Raw genomic sequence first — 11,956 nt, forward strand, 5'->3', positions numbered from 1 at the left:
GTTAAATCACAAATATTTTTTACTTCTAATGTCACTTTTCTGTCACCCTGCAGTCATGCATCAATTTGTGTCGGTCTACTAGAAATTACAACTGTAGAGTAGTGTTTTGGATTATCAAACATGCTCCGGAAGGTGCAGCTTCGTTACACTTAGCAGTGCTGTTTTGCTTTGCTGAACATTTCTGGAAGAAAAAAAATGGTTTGTACAAGGAAATGAATAAATGCGCTGATCACAGAGAAGCAGAGTTTCATAATAGGAAATGTTTTGCGTCCAGGCTCGAAGCGATATAAAAGATGGTGGGCAGGAGCTAGTTCCTGAATGTCAAGTGCTTGTGAAAGTGAGGGGCTGCTAGAGGCCAAGTTTTCGTTATTTTTCTGTTCTTGTTTAAAGAGAGGCTGCATCAAGCCTGCAAGGTAAGATAACTTTTTTTATAAGAAAAAAAAAAGACAAACAAAAAACAGCCACATTATAATTTATTTTAAAAAGCAAACAAACTTACTTTTCCAACATTGAGGCTCAAAATCATCCAGAAGTTTGCTATGGAGTAATCCAAATGTTCACCTATTTATGTGAAAGTCTCCATCATTGAAATGTTCAGCACACCTTTTCCTCACTGGAGATGAGTATGTGTGAATATTTTACAGACTGGATTCTCACACAGAATAACACGAAATTATGGCTTTTGCATTGTTAACAAAGTCATTGCAAAATATGTAGAAATGGAAAAAGTGTTAAATAAGTTGGAACATCTAAAAATGATAAGACAGGAATAACATAAGCCTGCATGGTCAGAGGTCAAGCTCGCTCGACATTTGTTCTCAAACATGGCTCCTTTTGATGTTGGATGTTTTCCTCTGAATCTTTTGACACATTATTACTAAAAAAAAAAGAAGTAATGATATTAATAAAAGCTAATATATTGCACACCTACTTTCTAAAAGTAATGCATATTAAAAGGTGTTCTGTTCATTTCGAGTGTTAGATCTTTTTTTTTTTGATGTGTGGTGTAAAAACAAAATGAAATCCCCTGTCATGTTCCATCTTTAATGATTGATCAAAATGTCAACATGTTCCAGTTTGCAGTTCAAGTCCACACAGTCCATTTTATTCAAAGGGATCCGCATGGCGCGCACAACCTACGACACAAACACGTTTTCTGTTTGTTTATTAATTTCTAAATAGTGCAAGAAAATATTTGGACGTTCAGGTAAGAAGTGAATGTATTTTATCCTTTCGAGAAACGAGAAATAACGATATGGTATCCTAAAGGCTCTTATTTCAGTCCAAAATCTGTCACTTGTAACCATCATTGTAGAGGGAACAATAACTTCCTCTTTTTTACTTAAATTTTCTGTACCTTTTGCAGAATTTGGCCTTCTCCGAGGACCTAATATGGAAAGTCAGCATTTTCGTTTCCTTTTAATTGCAGGTGAGATTCTGTTTTTCTAGACACATACTTTCTGTTCATCTTTGGCAAAATGGTTTCCCTTACAACTACATCAACAAAGCATTTCTTTCTCCCACGTGAAACTTTGATGGATTTCACATGGGAGCAACAGATAAGATACTACGTTTCTTTTAAAACAGATACTATTTCAATTTTGCATCCCTTTAATGTTAGAAAAAGAATGATTTTTCCAAATTGCCACACCTTTTCTTTTTTTTTTATTGACTCTTGTTGTAGATCTTCATAGCATCACACATAATTATTTAAACTATATGTAATTGCCCTTCAGGTCTGCTGAGCTTACCTCTACTTACAGGTCAGTAAACTCCAAGTACATGGCACCATATCTATGTCCATATTATTAAAGAGGCCTCTTGGCTGTCTTTGTCCATTGTATTTGTTTGTTTTTTTTATTATTAGTATTTAATTTTAAATTGGTTACGTTTCATTTCCAGAATGTGATAAAATTAGGCTTGTCGGGCCTTCACGTTGCGCTGGCAGAGTGGAGATCTACCACAACGACGTCTGGGGAACCGTGTGTGATGATCACTGGAGCGTTGCTAATGCTGAGGTGGTGTGCAGAGAGTTAAACTGTGGCATGGTTATGGAGGCCAAGAAAAGTGCGTTCTTTGGAGAAGGCACAAATGAGATCTGGTTGGATGATGTGCAGTGTAATGGGAAAGAGACATCCATTACCAAGTGCGAGCACAAGCCTTTTGGGATTAATAACTGTGGGCATAGTGAAGATGCTGGAGTCGTATGCTCTGGTAAGTCTGATATATCACTCACTATACTTGAGTTGCGTCGTACGTTTAATTAGAGCCCGTACTTATTATCTGGGAAAATAAATGTGTGTGCTTTTTAAAACCAGAGTCAAAATAAGCACGTTTGTAAAATGTGTGCAAATGTTACAAGACTGTAATCGTAAATGTACTTTCAGTATTTAAGTTCACTTTGAACTTAAATGAGTTCAAAGTGAACAAGGTCAAAATCAAACCGGTGGAACTGTGCTTATCAGTAGATACACTATCTGGGTAAAATATATCGTTCAGGTTTGTGGAAGCATGGACTCTGATCTTCTACCTCGTATTACAAATCTAGACTTTTAAATACTTAAAAACTTTCTGAATTTAAATCAAATGAGCAGGGAAAATCATCCATGGTCCCAAGAGCCCACATTGCTGCTGTGTGGCAAGTTTTGCATAGTTTCATCATTAAGACTTTTCTTAATCCGATTTCAACAGTGGCATTTCTGTCTGCACCAAATTCACCAGGGGAATCAGAGTGGCGCCAGTGTTATTTCACGGGGAATAGAATGAAACAATGAATCAAAGACTCTGACACTATTATCAGTATTTCATTGTTTTAACCCTTGTATTTACAAGTGCAGTCCAACCGACCCCACACCCATAAAATTTGTATCATTTGCCTCAGTCCTCGCACGCACAAGGGTTAATACATATTAGGGTGTACTAGGCATATTCTGCGAGCTGCAACGACTCTGTGCAATGTATTTTAATGACTTGACATAAAAGTGCTAATCTTAAAAAAATATTAATTTAATTGTACGTTATTTTTTCTGAAAATAACATACACCCTCCTTTCACTTATTTGGTTCTGATCCTCGTTGAGGCTCTTATAGAACATGACAGATTAGGATCTCTCACTAAACAATAACAATAAGTGACCTATTTCAGATATTCATTGGAGTAAACTGACATGCCTTGCAGTATACCGAAAGTATGTTTGCAGAATGCTTCATCTTGCACTGCAAAATAGAAAATGGGTAAAAATGAACAACATCTACTCCAAAGCCTTTCCTGATTAAATTGTTATTCTTATTGGTTTTTGTTTGTTTGTTTTTACTGTCATTGATTTGAGTGGTGGATGAGATTCTCTGCTATCCCCCTTCATATAACATCGGACAGTGATGTTATACTGATCACTGTATGTTGTTTTAGAACATATTCGGATTCTCAATGGAACCAGTCGTTGCAATGGCAGAGTGGAGCTCTTCCAAAATGGCCAGTGGAAACGAGTGTGCAGCAGTGACTGGGGTAAGGAAGAAGCAGACGTGGTGTGCCGGGAGATCAGCTGTGGCGCGCCCGTTGTCCAGGCTGCGACGCAGTACTTTGGAGAGGGACAGGGGCTGCATGGTGTCAAAGCGAACTGTGTGGGGAACGAGACCTCCATCTCCAACTGCGTGATGCAAGACTTCAGAGAAACCTGCATTGATGCTACCATCTCCTGCATGAGTAAGTCAAACTCATAACTCACATCACACACTAATTTACTTCAACTTTATAACGCTCAGCGTTTTATTTTTGTCACGTGCTTGGATGGAAATATCTCGATTTCCTTTCTGAAACTTCACAGACAGCAAGCCAATCCGGCTAGTAAACGGGACTAATCGATGTTCCGGCCGCGTAGAAGTGTACTATGAGGGACAATGGGGAACCGTTTGTGATGACAAATGGGGCATGCAGGAAGCAGCTGTAACGTGCCGAGAGATGAACTGTGGGAATGCTCTTGCTGTCAAGTACAAGGCCTTCTATGGAAGAGGGCAGGACCAGGTCTGGTTGGATGACATAGACTGCACTGGTGATGAGAAGTCCCTGTCTGACTGCCCACACAGAGGTTTTGGAGAGCACGACTGTGACCACCATGAAGATGCTGGTGTTGTTTGCTCAGGTGACACGTGCTGTAATATTTTTGCCACTGATATATGCACAAGTCATTTTACATAAATCTGACACAAACCTCTTTGACTGCTTACTTACCAGAGAACGTGAGACTGATTAACGGGACCGACAGCTGCTCTGGCAGAGTAGAGGTGTTCCACAATGGTCGCTGGGGAAAGATCTGCAGCAACAGTTGGGGTGGGACAGAGGCTACAGTGCTCTGTAAAGAACTCAATTGTGGAACTCCAAAGAAAAACCAAGACGTCTTCACTTTTGGTGACAGCCCGCTGGCGGGGTTTATAAGTAGATGCTCTGGTAACGTGAGCTCCATCACTCAGTGTGTGGTGGACGAAAGTGTCGGGAGATGTGAAGGTGTTTCTATTGCATGTGCAGGTAAGACAGACTATTTGCGAAAACAAGATGTAACTCTCCATATTTTTAATGAGGAATTTCAAAGCATTTAAGTTTCCATGTTGAACCAGTCCATAAAAAGGCTCTTTAGTGGTTAATTTTAAATTTTTCTTATCCATTGCAAGTCATCTTCATGTCACTGTGCCACACTGCATTTGCTAATTAACTTTAATTTTCATTATACATTAGTACAGTTGTGAACATAGTACACAGTAGACTAAGGTAAATATAGTTCTCACTTCTTTATGCAGCATAACTATTTTGTACCTTTTGCATCTCATTGTTTTGTGAAGCCAATAAATAATAATAACTTAGGAATTTATTTGCTTTGAGAGATAAATTGGTGTGCCCATTATTTTGGTGCAATGCAGATTCCAAAGTTTTGTAGCCATCATGCCTTTTGAAAAAAGTACTAATCAAATATAATAAGTACTACACTAAGTTGTTCTCTGATCTGGCAATTAATAACTCTTTTGTACTTCAAATATGACTTTTCTTCAGGTAATCCTCCAATTAGGGTTGTTAACGGCACTGACCGATGCTCTGGTAGAGTGGAGGTTCTGCATGATGGCCAGTGGGGAACAGTGTGTGATGACGAGTGGGACATCAGAGATGCTCAGGTGGTGTGCAGAGCCCTGGACTGTGGAACCGCTCAGACAGCTAAAACTTCAGCCTACTTTGGTCAAGGCCAGGGAGACATCTGGCTCGATGACGTAAACTGCATCGGCAACGAGTCGTCCCTTTTGCATTGCCGCCGACCACCTTTCGGAGAAAACAACTGTGGCCATGGGGAAGATGCTGGGGTGATTTGTTCAGGTATCTTTACTGTCGTCTTTTATCCTATGTTTCAGAGGTGTGATCATCAAAATTTTATGTGCTCAGAACAGTCTTTTATCACCTAAAAAACTCCTCTTGTTTTATTTTTTTAGCTAACCTTAGGCTGATAAATGGCACTGACACCTGCTCTGGCAGGGTTGAAGTCTACAATGGGGGCCGCTGGTCATCAGTATACAATATCAACTTTGGCATGAATGAAGCTGCAGTGGTGTGCAGAGATATGAATTGTGGAGATGCTGTCAAGGCCTCAGGATCATTTGGGGACAGTGGAGAACTCAGAGGCTTAAAGATGAGTTGTAGTGGTACGGAGCGCTCCGTCACTCAATGCACGGTGAGAGAGTACACCAGAAGCAGAAATGATGGCACTGAAGAGGCATCGGTCCAATGCTCTGGTATGTGGCATGTCAAATTTTGACAAACTAACTCAATAAAGCGTTAATTTGCATGAAATTTGTAATTTTCTGATCACCCCTGTATGTCACCTGTAATTTCCAGGAAATGTGAAGTTATCTGACGGGCCCCATCGTTGTGCTGGGAGAGTGGAGTTTTTTGACAAAGGCCAGTGGGGGACTGTGTGTGGGGAATCCTGGGACATTAACGATGCAACGGTTGTGTGCAGACAGCTGAACTGCGACAGGGCTCATAAGATTACCAAAATGACAGAATATGGCCTCGGGTCGGGACAGACCTGGATTGATCAAATTGAATGCAGTGGAAGGGAGTCTACTCTTTCCCAGTGCCCACAAAGATCCTATAGAGACAGAACATGCAACACAACTGCTAAAGCTGGTGTGATTTGCACAGGTGAGTAATAATAAAAGCGAAAAAAAAAAAACATTCATGGTTTTAGTTTGTTTCCTTGTTTTTTCTTTTCTTTTCTTTTCTCAATATGACATTGTGGTTGAAGATTCCTCAGTAAATACACCTTGAAGTCCTTGTCTCCTGCATGTAGTGCACATTAAAAACACATGATTTTTTTTTTTTTTTTTTTTACTCTTGATTAGATGTTGTGCGCTGTATGGCTACATCTTTGCATGACTTTGTCTTCCCAGGGAGCTTAGAGGTCCGGTTGGCTAAAGGCAAGGATGAGTGTTCTGGAAGGGTTGAGGTCCGTCATGGTGAAACATGGCAAACAGTTTGCGATGCAGCCTGGACGGAAAGTAAAGCCGAGGTGATATGCCAGTTGCTGGAGTGTGGCCACACTTTGAACGCTCCTGGCGCTGCACACTTTGGTCAGGGCAATGGAACTGTAGTGGAGGCGAGTGATTCGTGTTTCGGCAACCTGACTTCTCTTCAAAAATGCTCAGTAAATGGCTTTAGTAGGTCAACATGTGGACATGAACATGATGCTGGGGCTATATGTGCAGGTAAGGATTTTATAGATAGCTTCATTTTATTATGATATTTCTATATTAAAGCTACGGCAAACAATGAAACCTGAGTTTAGATCTTTAATCATTACGTCTGGTATAAAGGTAGAGTTTAATGGGTTTTATTGATTTATTTACCTGTGACAGGTTTGATCATGGTTTGTTCGTAAAGGTGCGACTCTTCGGGTGTCCATTTGGTTTGTACAGGATGTTTTTCTGTTTTCATGCAGCCCAGCTGCGGTTGGTTGGCGGCTCAGGCCAGTGCTCTGGCCGAGTGGAGATCTTCTACAAAGGCCAGTGGGGTACCGTGTGCGATGACGACTGGCAAATGAGCAACGCTGATGTGGTGTGCAGACAGATTGGTTGCGGTCATGCGGTCTCGGCCCCCACCAGTGCACATTTTGGTAGAGGCTCCGGTCCGATATGGCTGGACAACGTGGAGTGTACAGGCCAAGAAGTCGCACTTACGCACTGTCAACACCGCGGTTTTGGAGAAAACAACTGTGGGCATGGTGAAGATGCTGGCGTCATCTGTTTAGGTAAGGAACCAGGTTCACTTTGAATCTAGAATTTATTTCTCTTCCCTAATTGAACTTTTGTGGTTCTGCAACAGGTGATCTACAAAAGCCCCAGATCACTTTGAGTCCTTCTGCAGACGTACTCTGGGGTGAGAAAGTGGAAATCACATGCACCGTGGCAACAGAACACTTGGGTGGGACTTTTGTGCTAAAAAAGACTCAAGGGTCATTTTCTAAGGAAAAATTCTCAGACCATGAGGCGGCGACTTTTGTCTTCCCTCAAGCAGAGTTCAACCTAAATGGGTCGTACTTCTGTGAATATCATAAGAAACTGGCAGATCAAATTATTTATTATCCTCAAGGAAATACAGCCGATCTCTCTGTTAACGGTAAAAAACAAAGTTTCTTCATTGTTTTTGTTTTACAGAACATAATATAAATTCATACTTATATACAGACATTATCATGAAATCTAAAAGAAAATTTGTCTTTATCTTGCAGTAATGTTAGGAACACCCAGCATCTCTCTGACATCTGCTCATCAGATGGTGATCTACAGTCCTGTTAAACTATCCATCGCCAAAGGAAGCGCCTTGTCCATAACCTGCTCGATTCATTCCAAGTTTCCTGGTGGCGTCTTCTACCTGAGCAGGACTGACAAAAATATCACCAAGGCCATACCGGCATTTGGACACACCATTTTCTACATGGCGTACTTTGAATTCCCAGAAATAGATTTTAAAGACCAAGGAGACTATGCTTGTGTCTACGCTGTTAACATCTCATCAATTCCCTTCTTTTCCTCTCCCTCCAAGACCCTCAAACTCACTGTACTCGGTAACATTTGACACAAAGAAATAATTGCTTTACTTCCGTCATGGTTTTGTTTTTCGTCCGTTTTTCTTCCAACACATGTTTTTATCTTTTGCAGCAAGCACCTCTTCATCAGTTGTTGCAGCTGTTGTGAGTGTGTTAGTGATACTGCTTCTCTTGTTGGCCATTGGTTTCTTTGTTTGGAGAAAGAAATGGCGAGGCGCTGGTAAGATTCCTGTTTTATTGTTGATGTCTATCGAATTCTAAATTGTTCAGTGGTCCATTGGGCCTTTTTCACTCATCTATGTTTGAAAACTTGCAGAGTTTATCATTTGGATGTTGCTGTATATTACAGCTCTTATCAGCTGGGCGTAATACACACTGCATACACCAAATACATACATTCTTTTTTTTTAGTCTAAGGTTAAATCAGACCAAGTCTCAAATTACCAAAATTATAACTTTCAAATACATCCACAGGTATGTGTGCTAATTAACTGAAATGTTTAAGTTAACCTATCAGAAGTTATTGCTGAAAGAGAAAGTAATCACTCCGAATGTAAACGTCTGACTTTGAAATTAGCAATAAATCTCCAACAAATTCTTTCTGTCGTTGTTGTGTCTTTTAGCAAATATATACATTTTGGCAATTCTAAATTACCTAAAACAAGAAAGGTTTGTTTGAGTTAAAGTAAAAACTGAGTAATCCATGACTTTATGTGAAAACAAGAACTGCTTCTCAGTTGACCGTGATGTTGTGCTTTCTCTTTTAGTTGTCATGGTTCAGTTTAACAACAGGCTAGAAACCAAAAAACAAGAGCTGGACGACAGAGGCAACGGGGCGCTCGATGAAAGGTGAGGATAATCCGCAGCCATCTCATTAACTTCACTACAACTTCGTCTTTTATGGGCTCCTTACCCTAATGCTTTGTTCCTTGATATTCACTCGCTAAAAACCCATGATGCATTTTGAAAAAAAAAAAAAACTGAGTATATAGATAAATAGTGTATAGGCATAGATGCCATTTATTTGTTGAAATAAAAAAAAATGTTCAAATGGCAATTGGTTGTTCTAAATTTTATTTCAGGCAGGTGTTTGAAAATGTTTTCTAACTATAACAACAATATATGGCCATTTTCATTTTTACAGAAAAATACAGAAAAACCCCCCTAGAAAAGAACATACACCTCTTTGATATCGCTGGAAGAGAGCAGCTCTCTACCAACTTTGACTTCTTTAGATGCAGAAGATAATGAGTTAAGAGGATTCAGTGCCTGCACAGCAGCAGGGGTAGATTCTGGTCATTTGTGAATGACCAGCAGCAGGATGGATTGCATTGTCACATCCCTGGGCGCCATCCGCTGCTCTATTGTAATGCACTTTCTGTTGGGTGAAAGATATCAAGTATTTTAAAGTCAAATGGCCTAAATGAGTTATTAGTATAAAAGTCCCAAGTCTTTTGTGATTTCATCAGGTTGGTATTACCTGAGTCTGCTGTTACAAAAAAATTGCTGTCACTGATTTGAGGTCAAACAGTTTGGAAACTATGTTGTGTGATGGCATCATCCCAATCTTATCTGTCTTCCTCATTTTTAGGGAACGTACCAACCAGTTGTATGATAGAGGAGAACACGACAGCATGAAAACAATGAAAAACAACCTTGAGTTTGAGAGCATTGAGGAAAAAGTCCCAGAAGATTTGGCAGGAAGAGTCTGTTACGAGCGTGAACCACTGGTTGATCCTTAATGGATCCTTAATGGTTCAACCAGCAGTACCATCCAACACAGGCCTACTACTTTTTTTTTTTTTTTTTTCCAAAGCAACACAACATCAAGCTGAACGGCGGTGTTTAATTTCTTTATACGGTGTTGAAAACACCAACGCTGGTGTCTAATGTTCTGAGACTTCAGAGCAAACTTATTTGTTAGCACACCCACCTATCGGGAACCAGCATTGGACCTTTTGTAGGTGTGTAGTGGCTCCTTACAAGTTCTAAAGGAAACGGGGAACTTTGTTGTGTTTTTACATATATTTTTTGAAAAGTAATTTTTAGTTTTTATTTTACAATTGAGTGATGTAAGCCTTAACATTTGCTTTAATGATAAGTGCAAGCAATGAACAGCTGCTCATTGTTTGCACAGATAAAATATAGTTCTGATCTCTCATGCAATATAGTTCATTTAGTCAGAAGCAATTATTTTCATTCATATTCCTGTGGTGATTTTTAAAGATAAGGTAAATCGTAATGCTATTTGGTGCAAGGATGAGTTGAAGGTCTTAATCACCTTGAATGAAGAAGTTTTTGGGTGTTTCTCAGTAATTTGCTTTTTTGTAAAGTGTGACTGATTAATAAAGTTTTGCTTTGAAAAGAGTATTGACTTAGATCATGCATTTCTTCACAATCAATGAACAGATACTCAGAACATACTAGACACTGCATTAAAATGTATTTGTAATGAACTTCCTTAGGGACATAAGGGCTAAGAGCTACCAGTAAACTCACATCTTAGTTAATAATGTTTGAACACTGCTTTGTGTCTCCAGAATCAACGGGCTAATGCTAGCTTACTTCCACCCTGTTTGGATATGACGTTTTCTTATCAACATGTATTCCTGCAAGCAAAAACAAAAGGTGTTTTCACCCACATCTGAAACCTGAAACCACCACTGGCCATGACTTGTGCAGTGTTGCATATGGTGGATTTTAAACTGGAAATATTCAAATCAATTCATTGTGCTTAATGAGTAAGGTGCTAAAAAAAAAAAGAAAAAAAAAAAAAAAAAAAAAAAAACTGTTTGTAACTCTTAAATTCCAGTAGTTGTAGTTTTCCTGCTGTTCGGGACTTTTGAAGGTGTGCTTCTGTGTGGGTGTGTGCATTCTTGAGTGGCTTTGCTAATGACAGGGACAGGCCTTGACTGGAACACGGTCAGACGAGTGGGTGTGTCCATGCAGGAAGGTAAACTCTGTCCAGACCTGTGCACCTTGTCTGCTGCTTCAGCAAGCCCACATACCTTCAGATAGCATACTGCAACATTCTCAGGGTGGTTTCTCTCTGAAAACCTCAGTTTTTGTCCACGTCGGTGTTTTGCTTTTGGAATAGCAGACATGTTGACGGTGTACATGGCCAGTGTGAGCGGTTCTGTGAAGGTATGGTATCCAGTCTTTGTTTTTTTTTTTTCCATTATTATTTTTGCAGCAGAAAATACAGTGAGGCACGGTGTTCATTGTATTTTGCATGTGTAGACAATCTCAAACCACTGCATGGGCACACTCGACCACTACTGACTGATGAAATGCTTTTCTTTCCAGATGAAGAAAGATCAAGAACGGATCATCTCTGTCCTCACTTCTAAGAATATCCCCTTCAAACAAGTGGATATTACGCAGAACTCTGAGGACAAGGATTTAATGAGGAAGAAGGCAAACAATCCAAGTGCACTTCCTCCACAGATATTCAACGGAGATGCATACTGTGGAGTAAGTTTTCATTAATCCTGTAAAAGTGATGAGTTAGAAAGAATGAGGCGAATTAAAAAAAAAAAAAAAACAAGATTTAAATGTGAAGGGTTGCCACATGCACCGCACTTAAAAAATCCTTGCAGCACAGTAGGGTGTGGACATGGACTAAATAAATATTTGCTGTATGAATCATCCTTGTTGTGGCTTCACAGACACTTTGAAGAAGAAGAACCAGTTCTCATTTTATTTTGGAGTTCCACAGACATTATTTTCTGCCATCCTTTTTGATCCGTTCGTGATGCATTACATATGAATCAAATGGTTGAATTACCTCCTCAGCAGTAGCAGTTCTTGTCTGAATGGCACCCTACGCAAGCTTCTCTTTCTATCGGCCCAAACTTGTACTGCAGTGCAGAG

The 11,956-nt window shown here is 39.8% G+C and overlaps 2 protein-coding genes across 3 annotated transcripts in view; both read left to right on the plus strand.

Moving 5' to 3' along the window:
• The first annotated feature begins 285 nt into the window (after positions 1-285).
• Positions 286-10,451, plus strand: LOC106945794 (deleted in malignant brain tumors 1 protein-like). Of its 2 annotated transcripts, none has more exons than XM_015029716.1 (17): positions 286-413; positions 1,367-1,429; positions 1,737-1,763; positions 1,903-2,214; positions 3,409-3,702; positions 3,824-4,138; positions 4,231-4,521; positions 5,041-5,355; positions 5,469-5,768; positions 5,872-6,180; positions 6,429-6,743; positions 6,977-7,285; positions 7,360-7,653; positions 7,766-8,101; positions 8,196-8,303; positions 8,851-8,932; positions 9,675-10,451. In XM_015029716.1, exons 2-17 carry the CDS (start codon positions 1,393-1,395, stop codon positions 9,823-9,825), a joined length of 3,795 nt encoding a protein of 1,264 aa, XP_014885202.1. In that variant the 5' UTR covers positions 286-413; positions 1,367-1,392; the 3' UTR covers positions 9,826-10,451. The 2 variants fall into 2 exon arrangements, with proteins under 2 accessions (XP_014885202.1, XP_014885203.1); XM_015029717.1 differs by lacking the exon at positions 286-413 and adding an exon at positions 919-1,207.
• Positions 10,452-11,047: 596 nt separating this feature from the next.
• LOC106945798 (SH3 domain-binding glutamic acid-rich-like protein 3) overlaps positions 11,048-11,956 on the plus strand; it is a 5,385-nt gene continuing 4,476 nt past the window's right edge. The window contains exons 1-2 of the mRNA XM_015029726.1: positions 11,048-11,227; positions 11,390-11,557. Coding sequence (XP_014885212.1) covers positions 11,186-11,227; positions 11,390-11,557 — 210 coding nt within the window. The 5' untranslated portion in view covers positions 11,048-11,185. The remainder of the gene's footprint in view (positions 11,228-11,389; positions 11,558-11,956) is intronic.

The sequence above is a fragment of the Poecilia latipinna genome, unplaced genomic scaffold, assembly GCF_001443285.1.
Source record: "Poecilia latipinna isolate Pla-1442-1.1 unplaced genomic scaffold, P_latipinna-1.0 Scaffold161, whole genome shotgun sequence".
In the NCBI taxonomy this organism is placed as follows: Eukaryota; Metazoa; Chordata; class Actinopteri; order Cyprinodontiformes; family Poeciliidae; genus Poecilia; species Poecilia latipinna.